The sequence below is a fragment of a genome, unplaced genomic scaffold (assembly GCF_019419815.1).
Source record: "Pyrus x bretschneideri cultivar Hongxiangsu unplaced genomic scaffold, Pyrus_bretschneideri_v1 Contig16, whole genome shotgun sequence".
In the NCBI taxonomy this organism is placed as follows: Eukaryota; Viridiplantae; Streptophyta; class Magnoliopsida; order Rosales; family Rosaceae; genus Pyrus; species Pyrus x bretschneideri.
Genome location: NW_025999457.1, coordinates 3,857,730 through 3,876,221, shown reverse-complemented (window position 1 = coordinate 3,876,221; position 18,492 = coordinate 3,857,730). Strand labels below are relative to the sequence as shown.

The 18,492-nt window shown below is 35.3% G+C and overlaps 1 protein-coding gene and 1 long non-coding RNA gene across 2 annotated transcripts; both read left to right on the top strand.

Annotated features, from left to right (window-relative positions):
• The first annotated feature begins 7,452 nt into the window (after positions 1–7,452).
• LOC125475824 lies at positions 7,453–8,431 on the top strand. Its single transcript, XR_007257230.1, has 2 exons — positions 7,453–8,036; positions 8,164–8,431. It is a non-coding gene; the product is annotated as an uncharacterized LOC125475824 (long non-coding RNA).
• Positions 8,432–12,623: 4,192 nt separating this feature from the next.
• LOC125475800 lies at positions 12,624–13,411 on the top strand. Its single transcript, XM_048581166.1, has 2 exons — positions 12,624–12,966; positions 13,203–13,411. Exons 1-2 carry the CDS (start codon positions 12,697–12,699, stop codon positions 13,299–13,301), a joined length of 369 nt encoding a protein of 122 aa, XP_048437123.1. The 5' UTR covers positions 12,624–12,696; the 3' UTR covers positions 13,302–13,411.
• The last annotated feature ends 5,081 nt before the right edge of the window (positions 13,412–18,492 follow it).

The following is an 18,492-nucleotide window of genomic DNA, read 5'->3' as shown; positions in this document are numbered from 1 at the left end:
GAGCAAGAGAGGAGAATTTTTCACGAGGCTTACATTATAGAGTAATTAAGTAGTGGCCATTTACCATACTATGTTCTTAGAGGTCAAGACAACAGTTCACCAAACCTTGCGATCAAAATTTTCAGTTCTCGACATCGGTTGAAGGACCGTGAACCTTCAGTGTGTATTACAGAGCGAACCCCACTCTTCCATTGATTTAGCATAGTTGTAACTAGTAAGTAATCTCTAGCAGCACCTGAAATTATAAGACCAAAGAGTCAAGGAACATTGAAACTTCATTTAGCATCAAATACAGTACATACCAACTCTTGTTCAACATCCAGCAAAAGAATCATCTTTAATTCTCCTTTTCCAGATAACACTTAGGTAGTCAACTCGTCCTGTACGCCATGATAGAAATATCATTTACTACAGTTCAAACAAGAAAGATAGAAATACCTTATGACATAACTTTTCCAACCAAAACCTTTCACTGCAACATGATCCTGGAATTCAATGTGGCAGTATAACAAAACATAAAGAAATTTGCACCACGTGTAGCAGACTCTTGAGTTTGTTCTTTTACTCTTATAATTTAAACATAATTATGCAGGAACACTAAACTCCCATTATGCAATTTGTTTAAATCAATGCCCCAAAATTAATTTCATCACAATTCATTAGACAATGATAAATTAATCCTACCCAATTTAGGAACCCAACAACTTTCTTCATCATTTCAACAAGTTACCATAACCAAAGACTTAACACAATAAAATAAAAACGATGAAACTTAATTACCCTAAGTGAAAAGCAACCCATCTGAGGCAGTAGAGGTGGTGTGCTCGCGATCACAAACAATGTCCAGGCACCACCAATTAGCCCCCGCCGTGCACCCAAAAAGCTTCGGAGAGCTGCTTCGAGATCCTTAACTGCTACTCTTTCCCATTCCGACCCTTCTGCTCGAACTTGCAATATCCTCACATGTAAATCGCCATCTTCGTCGGAATGTTCACCGGCTGGTTGCAACCCAGAAGCTCATTAATGTCAATTTCCATAAATTCCCTTCACAAACTGAACCACAAAGTTGCAAGTCAATGAATTTGACAAAAAAATAACAAATTTTGATCCAATTGAAGGAGAAAGTTGGGAGCTTTACAAAACGGGTTTTCTATTTGGTTACCAGGGAAATCGAATAATGGTGAATTGGGATTTTATCGGCAGCTAAACAGAGGAGAGAGAGAGAGAGAGAGTAGCAGAGATACCTGAGGACCCAAGGTGGATGAGGAAGAAAGGAGAAAACTGAAAAATGATTGTTGTTGGTGAAATGTTAAGAGAGAAGAGAGTGATAGAGATCGGTTTAATTTCTCACGATTTGGGGAGGGGCAGTTTTGCGCTTACTAGCTAATGGGATGAGATAAACCATTAAATGAAGTTTGATAAGTGTGTGGGAGTGTTGTGGAATTTTTAAATTTCAAAGATGTTTGAATTTTTTTCAAAATTCTTGTCCCGCCTTCTTTAAATTTTTTAGTTAAGTGTGTGATTCCACCACATATTATGTCTGTGATAGATAACAAAAAGGGTAAATATCAGTTTATTACCCTTATGTTTCGTGGTTTCAACATTTAGTACATTAAGTTTTTTTCGTCCCAGAGTCATACCTAAAGTGTAAATTTTAGGACAGTCTCATACATCCGTTAATTAAATTGTTAAATCTCCTGTTAAGTGATGACGTGGCGCCTATGTGGACAATGATTGGGCGCCATGTGTCATTAAGGGGTCCGCGTGGATTTTTCTTTCTTTCTTTCTTTCTTTTTTCTCTTCAGAGATGACTTGGATTTTTTCTCTCTCTCTCTCTCTTCTTCTTCTTCTTCTTGTTCCTTTCTTCTCTTCCTTTCTCCCCAGAATCCACACCTCCACTAGCTGATTTGCTTTTCTGGACCAACCCATCTTTGTCCTCGACCCTAAAAATGGGCAAGTCAACGTTCTCCAAAAGCTTGAAAGGCAGGACCTTGTTGTCCACCTCCACGTTGAACTCATACACCATTGAATGCCCCCCATGCGCATCTCTCAAATCGAACCTCGACACCTTCAGATCTTCCACTTGAAACCCTAATCCCTTCACAATGGCCTCCAAAAATCCTACAAATCAACCAACCAAATCTAGGGGTGGCATAGGGAGGGCAGAGCTTCGGTTCGGAAATTAGAGAGAGGACGGGACCGTGAAATTCTGGTTGTTGGGGTTCCGCAGGCAGGTGGCTAGGTTGTCACCATGGACAAATTCATAGACGAGGAACGTATGGTCGGAGACAACGCGAAAGAATAATTATTTAAAGAAAAGTTAAAAAAAATAAAAAACAAAAAAAAAAAGGAAAAAAAAAAAGCAAAACCCATATCGTGGGTTTCGCAGTTGGATAGAGAGAGGGAGAGGGAGACAGCGCGAAAGAGGGAGAGGGAATAGTAGAAGGGATCCCTCATTGAAGGTTTTGCAATTGGGAGGCCATGCTGAAGGAGAATGAGAGGGAGAGGGAGAAGGAAAGGGAAAGGGAGATAGAGACAGAGATAGAGCGACAGAAAGAGGGGAAAGGGAAGCGTGGGGGATCTCAGCGCCATTGCTTGTAGATCCTTGACTTCATAAGTGGGAGAGGAGGTACACTTAGAGAAAAACATGGGGGTTATCGGGATTTGAGGGAGAGGGGTAGGGATCGTGGCCGGAGGTCTGGGTTTGTCCTTTTGGCGAAGGGTACGGGTTCCGTTTTCAAGTCGCACACCCACCACCCCAAGGGTTCTGCCCGCTTCTGGAGTATGGGTTTGCAGGCAACGGTATAGGCTGCACAGAGAGAGAGAAAGAGAGAAAGACCTTGCAGAGAGAGGGAGGTGGGGATTCTGGGGAGAAAGGAAGAAAAAGAAGAGAGAGAGAGAGAGAAAAAGAAAAAAAAAAATCCACGTCACCTCTGAAGGGAAGAAAGAAAGAAAAAAAAAATCCATGTGGACCCTTTAATGACACGTGGTGCCCAGTCATTGTCCACATGGGTGCCACGTCATCACTTAATGGGAGACTTAATAGTTTAACTAGCGAATGTATGAGACTGTCCCAAAATTTACACTTTAGGTATGACTCTGGGACAAAAAAAACTTGATGTACTAAATGTTGAAAACCACGAAACATAAGGGTAATAAACTGAGATTTACCCTAACAAAAAAATGATGTGGAGGTTAACAATAATAACCACAAGCATTGTTCGTGGTGGGTTTAGTATATTAATAACGTGCAATTTTGCGCGTGGTCATTCATTGCTATTTTACAACAAGCTAAGATTTGTCCGTCATAAAATATTGTTATTACTACGTGCTTATTATGCCCGTGGTAAATTTATACTTTTTATAACAAGCTAATAAAGTCCGTGATAAAATTATCGTGGTAGGTGAGCTGTTGTGAATGAATATAGGAGTGCATGGCAACGTCCAACATTGGGAAAATATTATGAAGTAAAAAAATAAAAGGGGTCACTTAGTACTACAATCTAGTTGTATTCTTCTTCGGGAAAATTAGAATCCCTTGCATTTGTTTAGTACTTTTTAGATCAAACATTGATTCTATTTTAAAATTCAATTAAGGCGCCTAAAACAATAGCCACCCCAGTATTTTTAAATTTATTTAAATACATGTCATTATTGTATTTTTTAGAATTAAAATGCTAATTATTGAATTCCAAATATATCCTTGTTGGCTGATATTTATTTGTAAGTGACCTTTTTTGTAGGAAGTAGTTTTTGATTTGTTGAATTTTAGAATGTGGATTTCGTCTGCCACGTTTGAATTTGTGATCTCCCATTTTTGAATTTTTAATGGGTTTATGCAATTCAATTAGTGGTTATTTTCACAATTTTATCTTGTTGTCGTGTGAGATAATTAGACGTATATATGATATTATTCTACTACTTCATTCTCGGTTTCCGACGGCTTGAAACTGGTACTTTGAGTAGGTTTCAGTAAAATTCTCTACTGCTTCAGGTTTATCAAGAGGCTGGTACGTTGATCCATCTTTTTATTCTTTTAGTAATTTAAGTGAACATAGAATTACTCAAAATTATTACTTTAGGGAGAAAAGCCATGATCTTTTGCCTTCTAAGCTATGATCTTTTTTGCCTTCTAATTTGTCGTTTTAATTTGTGGAGAGAGTTTTTCATTCGGAAAATTTTCTAGGGATATGCTTTTTGAAGTCTGAAATTCAAAGATAGAAATGATATGTACCTCATTAGTTCTCCAAATTGCAAATACAGATGATAACCCTTTAGTTTTCAGGTTTGTAGGCACTCTTTCCATTTCGAATAGCGTTAAAATCCCTCCTGAAGTTGCCAATTCCTTTTTTGCAGCTACGAATATGGAAAGAGGAAAATTGGAGGAAGTCAGAGAGCAAAACTTGCCCAGTTGTTTGTGATAAACCAAAGAAGTTTGAATCAACTATGCTTGATGTTGTACAATCTTGTTGTGATACTGATGCTGCTTTTACCTTTTAGTATGGATAAGGAGTCCTATTCTTACATGGAATTGTACTTCGTGTATGTCTTGTATAATTACTTCATATCCCATAAGGACGAGGATTGTTGTTGTTGTCTCTATAAACATTAACGTGCAGTACTCACTCTATTCATTAAGTATACAAAATTCTGTTTAAGATATCTTTCAATTTGTTCTTTGATTTTTTTTTTATTGGTAAAAAAATATAAACGTATCAGACGATATATGTAATGTACCAATTATATATATATATATATATATATTTTTTTTTAAATAAATATAAGCGTACCAGACGATATATGTAATGTACCAATTATATTTTTGTTAAATAAATATAAACGTACCAAACGATATATTTTTTTAATAAATATAAATGTACCAAAAATATATATAATGTACCAAACGCAAAGTTTATTAACTAGGTAAATTTGATTTCACAATAATCAACCATTGCAACGTGGTGAAGATATTAGTTTGTTGCTTAGACGGAAGTGCCCTTACTAGTTTGTGCGTCCATCACAGACGGGACTCTTGCAAGCCATATCCACATTAATAAATGCAATCAGTACACTTCTTCACTTAGGTTTTCATGGAAAAGAAATACGAACCTACCAAATACTTATAATAAATATTAAAGTAATGTACCAAATATGTACCAAGAAGAAATATACGATTAATCAAAAGCACTAAACAAAGAACAAATAAAAAAGCATCCAAACAAAATAAATGGGCAATTTCTTCTACTAATAAACATGATTGAATTCAAATGCACATATCTGAAATAAACATTGAAAAAAACGCTAAATCACTAGCAAATATAGAAGGAAAATTATATTGAATTATCATAGAAATTTCAATAGGGTACAATAGAAATTTTGTTTGAAAGCATTGGTGTAAGGAAGGAGAAGAAGAGCATACATCACGTTTCATGTGGTAATTTGAAAGACTTCTTATTGAAATTGAATACTACATTACCTACAAGATTTTAGGAGTTTTGATATAATATCTAGGAATTAAAACGTACATTAAATATAGTGGCAAGTTGGGTAATTTTTCATTATAAAAATGCTACTTCTAATACATGTGGCACCTAAATTGTAGGAAGATGTTTAATCAAAACTCTAAAAAGGCATGAATGTTTAATCTCAATATTTAAAAAACTAGGCATCTATATCAAAACGTCCATATTTCACTTGTAAGTGAGATGTTTTAGGTTCAATTCTTACCAAAAGCGAATTTGAACCACATTATTGCGAGCTCATTGTGAGGCTAAGCGCATCCCCCTCCCGATTAGTGTAGATAAAATCGTTTGTTAAAGATAAATAAAATAAAGAAAAATTAATGAAAATAACTTGAAAACTTTGAGTTTTAACGATAAGGACAAAATAAAAGGGAAAGTGAATAGTACCATGATTGACTTTTTAGTGTAAAAATGTAGTTTTTCGTTAAAGTTCCCATAAAATAAAAGAAGAGGGCAGAATTGTAAATCACAACTAAGATCTCAACTTCTCACACATACTTACAGCACAGAGTTTCAAGTTGCAAGCAAAACGGAACATGATGTTTCAATTTGGGCTAATTACATTTTACTCTTTAAAGTTTGGGTATATTTTAAAATGACCATGAGGTTTTTAATTTTTAATTTTTAATTTTTAATTTTGCACCCTAAATTATAAATTGTATCAACTTTTACCTTTGATCTAATTGATTGTTTGATCATTATTAATTTGATGGCATAGTCAACGTGAGATTCATATATGGGTAAACATATAAGTCACATTTGCACTACATTGACAACGATAATTCATTAATCTAAAGGAGGATTGGACGTTCAAAGGGACAAAATGTCTAAATTGAAACAATTTCAAAACCTAAGGGTGCAAAATGAGAAAGTCAAAACTTCATGGCCCATTTTGAAAGCGAAATGAAACCTAAAGGATGTATAATATAGTTAGCTCTGGTGACGAATGCAGCAAGGGATAAAATGGGGTCACTTGACCCTTGAGCGTTGAAATCTCTCTCATTGAAGCTGCATAGTGATATCTTAGAGTCCCCTAAAAGATGCCCTCCGTTTGACAAAATGACTCAGTGTGCTACCTCTTGCGAGTTGGCTACGGTCATGCATGCTAGATGTTGTGCGATGCCTACCTCATTTACTTGAGCGAAAACAGAACCCCATTCCCTCTGATCTTCGGGCCTGCATGTCTGATAAACCCAAATTTTAGTATTTAAAGAGGAGGAGGTGGTTGTAGAGGTGGCAATTTCAGTATTCAAATAATTGGCACATATTTCTTGCAAAGAAGTATCGTCTGAAGTTAAAATAATAATTTATTATTTGATTAACTCAACATTCATATTTGATTATGTTGATATTGATTTGATTTATTGGACAAGTTAGTTTTGTTCATATATATATATATATGGATTTTTATTTTGAAACTTTTTCATACAACCTCTCAGAGATAAAAAAAAATTAAAAGAAAGAAAAAAAAAAAAAAATCATGGATCCGCCTCTAATAATTTATAGAGGCTAACTGTTCTAGAAGGACACTTGTCTATTTAAGGGATTGTGGGCTTGGAGGGATTTTTCGGTGTACCCGGCACACCAAAAAAATTTGGTGTACCCTCACTCATAATGGTGAGGGTGCACCAAAAAAATTTGGTGCACCCTCACTTTTTGTACACCAAAAAAATTCTAATGAGTGAGGGTACACCAAAAAAATTTGGTGTACCCGGTACACCTAAAAATTTTCCGTGGGCTTGAAGCTTTAAACCTAAAGGGCTCGTTCTCCAGCATTGACTTTATCTTCATTGCAGTCAATTCATGCATGCTAGAGAACCAGTCCTCTCACCTCGTGCTGACATATTTAAAACTTAGTTGAAATTTTTAACCTTCAATCCTTTAAAATATAGAACAATCTATAGGCTAAATTTCAAGTTTAGATGTCAGGTTCCATATCTCACTGTCACTGGTCGTATACTTTGTTCTTCCAGCGCGAAACCGTATTCCAGTCAATAGGTGAGCCTACTCTCAATGAAACGGCAATATCACCCCACATGCATCATGCATGCATAAACTTACCATGATATTGACCAAAACCCACAATTTTAATAGGAAAATTTCAAAACCAATCATCTGGTGCCAATGGTATACAACATTAAATAGGATATGCACCAAACTTAGTTGGCCAACTACTTCTGCAAGGTTTGTATGAATATACATGGAAATTTGTTCTACTTGTACTAGTTGGTTAATAGTATTTGACATTTACAGAAGTCCCCGACTACCTCTTAGATCGTTGTATAAAAACATAAGACGGAATCACGAGTATATTTAATGAGACACTGGGGGGAGCAGGGTAGAAGAAATTAAAGGATGATAAACAATAAAATGGAAGAGTCATCAACAACATCAAAAGAGAAGATATTGGATGTTTACAATAAGAAGCCATGCTGCAATTTCTTTGAAGAAGCAGTGAGGGCAATTTTCAGGTGTTTGGGTGTTGAGGCTTCTTCTTCACCTGCAGAAACCTCGGTGATTAATCTCTCTCTCTCTCTCTCTCTCATACACACACACACACACACACACACACATATATATATATATATATATAATATGTGTGCATTTTGGTAATACTCTCATGTTGTATATTTGCATGCAGCGCGGAATCGTATGTACGGAAGACCCACCTTTAAGCACAGGGAGTGGTGGTCAAATTAATTGATCAACTCTTAATTACCACAAGCCTGCATGATACGGAGTATGGACAATCTTGAAGCCAGAGTTTTCATTCATGTTTGTCAAAAGTTCTGTTTTTTACAAATTACAACAGTGAGGAGAAGTAGTCCATTATATCATGTCTGTAATATAAATTGGACCATGCAAAGAGATCTTACTTACGTCTGATAAATGATAAATAGAATTAAGCATTTTCTTTTCATATAAAAAAATGCCAGTCATTTCACCAAATTTAGTTTTTCTCTTATTCAAATAAAGTAAAAGTTCTTTTTGTGAGAAATATTTATATCAAAATACAAAATAATACAAACTAAAAAAAATTTAAAAGTTCCTCCTCCATTGCACATGCATGTGAACAGTTGTTGGTTAAATCAATAAATTAAACCACATCAAAATTGACCGAGTTCCGACAACCCAAACGATGCATGAAGAAGGCCGTCTGTTAACATATGCTTGAGCCAGATTTATAATAAGACAAAACTGGACATTCCATCCCAAAAACAAAGTTCATCTTCATGTATAAGATGTTTCATACATAATCCTTGAGGTCCCTCTACAACTAAAGAGTTCCAAGTACATATGTAGAACAGATAAGAAATATGATTGAAGATCAGCTCAACAAGTTCCAAAATAGAAAAATCTTATGTAAAATCGGACCCCAAGCTCGGAACCAGTTCCATGATATATATGTCGTATCAAAGAGAACAACTAGACGAATGCAACCCACTTCTTTCCTATGGCCTATAACCATCTTTAGATATTCCGATGCAAAATATGTAAAACAAGTGTTTTATGTTTTCAGATTATTTTTTGAATTATGTTAATTTCATTATTTGCTTCCGATTGGGGTGCCTAGTGATGTTAGGGTTGTTTAATTAGGTATAAAAGGGCGATATTAGCGTTGCTTCTTGGATGTTATTCATATTTTGTATCCAATAAGGGTTGAGGTATTTCCTTTGAGCTTGTTATGATGCCGTCAGTAAGCGTCTAGCTATACTGAATAGGAAGCTCCTTGAGTATCTATACAGAAGCTTATATTTTCCCATTCAAGTTCTAACCCAGGAACTCTCGAAATAGAAACCGCTCACTGTGAATTTACTAACCCAGACATGTAAATTTTTGTAATTCCAACTTCCACGCTGAATTATTGCCCGGTAAACATGAATTAATCATGTCTTGATCAATGGTATTTGAGATCAGTGTTTTTAAATTTTTGTGTTATATAAGTGACATGTCGTAAGTGTTTTATCTAAATTATGAATGCAACAAATTAAGTACTCTAAGGTTTCGTTTAGTCTATAAAACTGGATTGTATTGGAATAAATAATTCGCGATGAAGAAATGAAAAAAAGTTATGTTTAACTTGAAAATAGAAGATGAATTACTTACTAGAGACACTTATCATTTCCAATTCCCTCCCCTTCCAAATGATAAAAGAAAAAGAACATATTTCCTTTATATCTAATCCCTCCAATCGTTCCCAATCTGGCCAATCCGATGACGTAACATACGTGGCCTACACACCGACGCAAATTAGTGGATTAATCAAAGAAAATCTCAGTTTAACATGAGATTGGGTGACAAAAGACAAGTAGATATGTCCGTACAAAGGTATATTCGTTTGACAACATACATAGTCCAAGAGTTAGTAGTGTAGCAGTTATGGTGTTGGCCGTCATTCAGAATGCAAAGGCTAAGTTATGGTGACAATGACCTTTCTTCTTTGCACTATACTACAGATTGAAAATGTTATCAGATGTCGAGTTTGGATGTTCAATTTGTCATTTATCAATTCACAAATGATGATGATGATGTTTCGGATTAGAAGCTCTACCCCTTCCATTGATAATAAAAGGTGCAACAGTATTAGTTTTCCTAATTGCCTCTTATATTTCTAATGTCTTGTAGCATCTTTCTTCTTTACTTGGCTTAAAATTCTTAAGACTTGGAAGTCCCTCACCTGAACATAACTTTAGAGCATTAAAGATTTAAGTTGAGCTATCAAACATATTTTTCCCAAGAGTAAACAAGTTTTATATAAACATACTGAACCGATTCCGGATGATTAATTTGGACATGACTATTCACTGTGTTGAAAGCATATTGAAGGAATAAATAGATGATAATTTTCATGTGGGAAAAATTAGATTCATTCACATCCTTTCTTTTGTTACTCTATTGATTAAAATCCTATTCATTTTGAATTTTTGATCAAGGTCTTGGGTATTAATAACATCATTAATTATTTGAATAATAAAATATTTTTATTTTTAAATATATTCCTTTAGTGTTAAAAATGTTACAATTAGTATAATTATATTTATGGCTAAATTTTTTATCATATATTTTTATTTTTAGTTTGAACCTATTTTTAATTTGCAAATATTTTTTTTAATTTGTACCAATTTTCTTTTCATTTTTAATTTGTACCCATATATTAGTTTCTTTTTGTGCCCATATTTTTTAAAGTTTTATTTGTGTTTGTACCCATGTGTATACCGTCACGTGACATTGTATATTTAATCAATGATAAAAAAATTACATATGGTATATTTATGTTTTATGCCTAAACTTTGTATCATATATTTATATTTTTAGTTTGTACCCAATTTTAATTTGCAACATTTTTTTTAATTTGTAGTATTTTCTTTTTAGTTTTATTTTGTACCCATGCATTAATTTCTTTTAGCGCCTATATTTTTAAAAATTCATTTGTACTCATAATTTTTAATTTTTTATCTGTACCCTAATTTATTTATAATGTACCCATTCTTCTTTATTAATGTACCACTTTGTTATATGTGAAATGTACCAATTTTTTTAACACTATGGATACATTCTTTTGCAGTTTATTATTTCTTATTTTTACATAGTTTTTATCCATTTATTCAATCAAAATGTTTGAATTTTTTTATTGTAACCGTTTCTAATAGTATTATAATGAGGGATTTAAAATTTATAGGATTATAAATCTCATAAAATATCAAACAATTAATGTCAAAACTATAAAAATATAAATATTAATAGTAATATAATGAGGTGTACATAGTCAAGGACCTTGATCAAACTTTGAATTCTAGTAAGGTTTTAATTAAAGAATGTTAAGGATCAGGGATCGCATCCAAAGTATCTATTTTCATATTTTGCCAAAGCTGAAGGTTGTTCATGAGGAAAATATATCTCTACTTTTTTTTTGAGCAAAAGAAAAAAAAAATCCACAAAAATAGTAGGATTAAGGGACATTCATTTTTCTTTCATGGTTAACCTTCAACTTGAACAAAATAAGGAAATTGTCATTCATTTTTTTTCTTCCAAAAGTGGTGTGGTGTCATTGAAGTATTGGACTATCGAAGGAAAAAAATAAATATTTAAACAGGTAATCATCGTCAAATTCTACGTTTGTTTTGGTCAAATATTAATTAGCAGATATACATGTTTGCAAAGGAAGTCAAATTACATTAATTGTGGTCCATCAATCGAAGCATGAAATATTTATCCCATTTATGAGAAGCAAGTTCTAATGCACTTGAATGTTGTGCAAAAAATAAGACAAAATGGTCAGAATTGAAAGGGATGGTACTATTTATACATCTCTTTGATCTTTTCCATATATATTTTTAATTTTTGACTGTTCAATTGAATAAATCAAATAAGATTAAGTATATAAATTAACAAAAGAATGTGAGAAATGAAAAAATAAGTGTAAATACCACCACCCAACTTGAAAATGATGGCACCCAATGGAGTCACTCCAGTGGCACATAGTTGCCCCTAAAAGCATCTCTTATAGAGTAGGCAAATGAATAGCAAATGAATAGAGTAGTCAATTTATAATAATGTATTCTACGTGTAGGCAAAACTAGATCTCACATCTCTATTTATAATAAAGTATTGTATGTGTGAGGAAGAAGACAAAGGTAAAAAAGGTCAGTAAATATCAAGGATGAATGAAAATAATAAAATAGAATTTTACTTACTTGGTTCTCGCAACATGACACATCAGCTATAATAGTACAATTTTGCATATAATGTTTGCTTACATCATTACAAATGCTCTAAATCATATCCGATGGAGATTTTTGAGAAAGAAAAGTTGAACTCGAGATGTAGTAAATTAAGAAGAAAAAACTATTTATGAAGACAACCCGACATTTTTATATAACGAGTACACTGTTATTATTGTGTTTCGGGTCACTAAATAAAGATCATGTAAAACGTATTTAAAGTTTTACTACGACTACAGTCAACTTGTTGCATGTAAGTTAAGTTTTTTTCGTGCAATTGAAGAGAAAAGACAAAGGGCAATTGTGTACATTTATGAAAACAGAAAAGAGCAGAGTTATTAAAGCGATATCTGGAGGGAGAGCGGAACCATTTAAGAGGGTAGTTAAAGTAAGTAGGTGAAGCTGGTTCAAAGACTCAAAGGAAGAAGAAGAAGACGAAGATATTTGTTGAAATGGAGTACTCACAGTCAAGCAAAGTATTAGCTGATGATGAGGAGGAGTTGATGGAGAAGAGAAGTTACCGTATATTTCCATGCCACTTCCTTGAAGAAGCAGTCAGGGCTTTCTTCAAGTGTTTGGGTATTGAGACTAAATATCAGGAGGACAAAGAAAACCCCAAGGAAGCTACTCCTGCTTCAACCCCAGAACAGAATGATGCAGATCCATCACTTCCGACGACGGAGGACGATCCTCCATCTTCATCAGCTACAACAGGAACCACAGTTAGTCTCTTAATCTCCCTCTCTCTCTCTCTCTCTCTCTCTCTCTCTCTCACATACATATTCTTTAGACATGGTTGTTTGTACTTGTTTATTTTATTTGAAGGATTAACTCCAGAGCGGAATTTGAACTTGAGACATCTTTTGACATTGGAGAGAGAAATACCACTACACTGGGTCTGAATTATAGAGATCAAGTTATGATAATGAACAAAATATGGTGTTTTTTTTCCGTGCAGGACGAAGTTGCTGCAAATACAACGACAAATTTGAGGGCTCGTGCAAGACCAGGACTAAGCACAGGGGGAGGTGGGAGAATTAATTCATTAAATAATTAACCTCAGTTCATCTTGTTTATACACCCCTTTATCTTCTGTGGAGATATCTATGGTTAACAAGTCTGTTAATTAAATATCTATGTATATAGGTAATCTCCTGCGTTTTTTTAGTTCTTTTTCCTTTCCTTTTTTTTTTTTTTGGTTTGTTTTTAAGTTTGTATGAGATATTGCATCGTGTGATTGTGTTAAATGAAAGGAAACTCTTTCTAACGAATATTCAGCATATGCTGTAGAGTGACATGCAAAAATATGGGAAAAAGATTCTCGCCGAGGATCTAGAGATCCTGATTATAAATCATTTTGAAAATTTAAAATTAAGTATAAATAATATTTAACGAAAATTGACCATATAATATACGATTAACGATTACGATCATGAAATTCCTAATATCCTCGTATCCTTTTCCTAAAATATGGTCTCAGAAAAGTTACCATGCACCGCCTTGCACGTTTCTGTTAGCATTTGCATGCGTACATTAAAGTTTTTATTTTTCTTATTTTTCTTATTTTTTTTGTCATCCTGCCTCTGGAAGCCTATCCTCTTGTCTCCTAATCTTTCTTTTTTCTTCTTCACTCTCGAACCTCCCCTTTGCTCTCTCCTTTTCTCGTGGTCTCTCTCTCCTAATCTTTACGAGGTCTCTCGCCCCTTTTCGCCATCATCATCACCAGTAGCTGCTAATCACTGGGGTTTTGTACCCACTGGCTTCTGTTAACAGAAATATGAATCTCTAAAGAAATACAAAGATTAAGAGCAAAGCGGAAGAGTAAAGGATTCTCAGATTTCTTAGTAAAATGAAGAATTCTTACAAAACTTTCTTACTTTATGTGGAAGACTAAATGGCTATATGTACTAACAAATCACAATCACAATTACAATATTACCCTCTAACCTCCTTACTCAATTACCATCTTATCCTCCTTAACAACCTCAATTCCAACTACCTTTCTTTTAACTAACTTGACTCAGCCATGTGTCATTGGTTAATACTCCCCCCTCAAACATAGCGGGGGAAGGCCCAAGCTAGGGTTGGGAGTTGCTGTGACCCTGTGATGGAGCTGCATTACTTTCTTTCGCCAACAGTGGTTGATGACTACTCAGCACCCTTGTCTGGAAAGCGACCAGAGTAAGATGAAGACAGTGTTTTACAAAGATTGGATTGTGAAGACCTTTAGTAAAAACATCTGCAACCTGCTCTTCAGTTGGTATGTACTGCACAGTGATATCACCTTTCTGGACTTTCTCTCGAACAAAATGAAAATCGGTATCCAGATGTTTGATCTGAGAATGAAACACTGGATTGGAGCACAGGGCTAAAGTAGAAAGATTATCACAATGAAGTTTAGGTGGGAGTGGAAGAAACTGATGCACATCTTTGAGTAATGACCATATCCAATATACATCAGAGGCACAGTGAGCTAAAGCTTTGTATTCAGCTTCGGTTGAACTGCGGGAGACTGTAGCTTGTTTCTTTGACTGCCATGAGACAGGATTAGATCCAAGAAACACAACAAATCCAGTAATAGACCTCCGTGTATTTATATCTGCTACCCAATCAGAATATGCAGCAATGTTAAAATCAGATGTTCTGGTATACGTTAAACCACAGTCTAAAGTGCCCTGCAGATATCTCATGATTCGCTTCACCAGATGCATGTGCATATCTGTTGGATGAGTCATATACTGACAAACAACATTAACGGAATGAGCAATATCTGGGCGAGTGAAGGTGAGGTATTGAAGGGCTCCCATAAGACTGCGATAATGAGTAGGATCAGCTAAAAGATTGCCTTCATGTACAAGTAACTGAGAGTGAGGCTTAGATGGTGTTGATGTGGATTTACAAGTCTCCATCCCTGCTTTCTTGAGTAGCTCTTTGGCATATTTTGACTGTGTTACCAGTAAAGAACCATCAGAATTATAGTGAATTTGCAATCCTAAGAAATATGTTAATCTGCCCATATCCTTTAATTCAAACACTTTAGCAAGATTAGTGATAACAGATTGAAGCTTGCATGAGGATGAGCCTGTGAGGATAATATCATCAACATAGAGAAGAAGGAGAATAACATCCCCATCATCAACCTTCACAAACAAACTAGAATCTGATAATGCAGTTTGGAAACCAAGTGCAGGGAGAAAGCTTGTGAATTTGGAATTCCAAGCCTGTGGTGCCTGTTTAAGACCATACAAGGACTTAACTAATCGGCAAACATGATTTGGATATGTAGGATCAACAAACCCCTGTGGCTGCTTCATATATACTTCTTCCTCAAGGTCACCATGAAGGAAAGCATTCTTGACGTCCAATTGCCTCAAATGCCAATTAAATTGTGCTGCCAAAGCAAGAATTATCCTGACTGTAGTATGCCGGACCATTGGACTGAATGTCTCAGAGTAATCCAAGCCCTCCTTTTGACTGAACCCTTGGGCCACCAATCGTGCTTTGTACCTGGAAATAGTGCCATCTGAATTCCTTTTGACTTTATACACCCATTTACTCCCAATAACTTCTCTATTTGATGGAAGAGGAACTAGTCTCCAAGTCCCTCGAGCCTTTAAAGCATCAAATTCCTCATGCATAGCATTTTGCCATTGAGGGACAGTGGATGCAGCTCAAAAGTGTTTTGGTTCTTCAACTTCTCCAATATCAGCAAGGAAAGAGAAACCACAGTAATCCATAGGAGTAGCCGAGACTAAAGTAGAGTCAAGTTGAAGAGAGGACAGTTCAGGAAAATGTGCAACAAAAGAAGAGTAATCCTGTCTTGGGATAACCCCTGTTTTGAGCCTTGTTTGAATTCCAGTAGGCACATTTGAGACATCACAATTACTGGCTATGTCATTAGAAAGGGATAAAGGGAGAATTACCTGTAGTTGTGCAGGATCTAAGACAGGAAGCAAGGGAACTGTACCAGATGAAGTGGAAATAGTAGGTGTTGATGCAGATTGTGTTTCAAATTCCTGTATTTCTGAGCCTTGATGTAGAGGACCGGATACATGATGAGGAACTTCAGAAGATAGAGTGTGCTCAACTTAACTTGGATGAACCATAGTATTAGGAACTGAATGTCTCATAGGCATAGGGACAGGAATAAACACAGGCACCGATCGAAAACTAGTAGTAGCAGATTGTTCTTTTTGTAATGACTTTGAAAGTTTCATGTAAGGAAACATAGTCTCATAAAAAATAACATGTCTTGAAATTATTAACTTGCTATTTATTGGGTTATAACAAATCACCCCTTTGTAGCCTATTGAATAGCCTAAAAAAACACACATTTCAAACCTTGACTGCAATTTGTTGGCATTATATGGTCTTAACCAAAGATACACAGCACAACCAAACACTTTTAAGGACTTGAGATCAGGTTGTTTGGTATAGAGTCTATAATAAGGAGACTCCATAGAATTAGACTTGCATGGCATTCTATTGATAAGGAATACAGAATGTGCACATGCAAAATACCAAAACTCAATTGGTAACTGAGCTGTGATCAGTAAAGTTATTGCAGTCTCTACGATATGCCTATGCTTCCTTTCAACCAAACCATTCTGTTGGGGGGTATATGGACATGAGATCATTTGTTCTATCCCTTTTGTACCAAGAAAGGTTTTAAATGAGTGACTAACATACTCTCCACACCCATCTGATTGTATACATTTTATAGATATTCCAAACTGTGTATGAGTGAAATTGTAAAAGTTGACAAACACAGAAAAAAAAATCTGATTTATTGCACAGTGGGAAAATCCAAGTGTACCTTGTGTATTCATTAAGAAAAGTTACATAGTATCTATATCTTTCTGAGGACTTTACAGGAGATGGACCCCAAATATCTGTATGAATCTTCTCGAAAAGGGAAGTACATTTATCAATCCTAAAAGAAAAGGGGAGTCTTGACATTTTACTCTTGACACAATGAGTACACATACTATGTTTATCATCTACATCAACTGATATACCAGACTGTTTCAACATCACAACTATTATTTCATTTGCAGGATGACCCATTTTTTGATGCCAGAGACTGGATTTTACCATTTGTCCAAGAAAACCAAATGACTGCTGAACTGCAGGGTGCACTCCTTTTGAACTTTTGACTACAGGAATTTGAAACAATTGCCTTGGTCTACTCTTTCCGTGGTACAGAGTTTCCCTTGTCTTCTTGTCCTGCACAAAAAACTCACGTTCATCACAAATGAACCAGCTATGGTTATCAGCACATAGTTGTTGTACAGATAATAAACTTCTGGAAATATGTGGAACATGCAACACATTATTAAGAACAAGATCACTAGATTTAGTTTTTAGAATTGTGGAGCCAGTATTAGCAATAGATAACCCTGTGCCATTGCCAACAGTTATTGTTTCGGAACCTTGGAATGGTGTAACTTGATTGAGAGAGTCAACATCGGTAATGATATGATGAGAAGCTCCAGAGTCAACTATCCAAGCATCATTAGGACTAAATTCTGTTGAATGTTGTGCAGCCATAGCATTGAAAGATGGTGGTGGTGGTTATGCTTGATAAGCATAGTTACTTATGTGATAACATTCCAGAGCAGAATGACCCCTCTTTCCACATATCTGACACTCAACAATGAAACCTGGAGATGGCATAGTTGAATTCCTTTGAAAACAGTTCACTGCAGTGTGACCCCGTTTATTACATATCTGACATTTAACCACCACATTGGATCGAGTATCAGTGTTCCCAGACCATGCATTAGATCCATTCTGCCTTGTAGTATGAGCTGGAAACCCAGAAGAACTACCAGAGTTAAAAGATTTGCCTTTATACCCACCAGTCGACTTGAAATTGTTGTTACCCTTGTAGCTTGAACCATGGAATGGCTTATGTCCAAACTGAGGTCGTGGACCAGTATTAGCACTCATAAAACCAAATCCATAAGAGGGTGGATAAAATGTTGAAGGATCAGGAGGAAATGGTTGGGAAAACTGCTGCGGAAATGGTTGCAAGTATGGTTGTGGTGCAGGAAGAAATGGTTGTGCAGTTCCAGGAATATTCCATGCCTCGAATGCAGTTCTACACCCCAAAACATACTCTATAGCCTCATCTGTAAGAGTTGCCAGTAACAGGCTTAATAGCACCATATTCATAGACTCCCATTCAACATAACCCGATGTAACCTCAGATGTTATCCCTGATTCTGTATTAATCACATACTTTG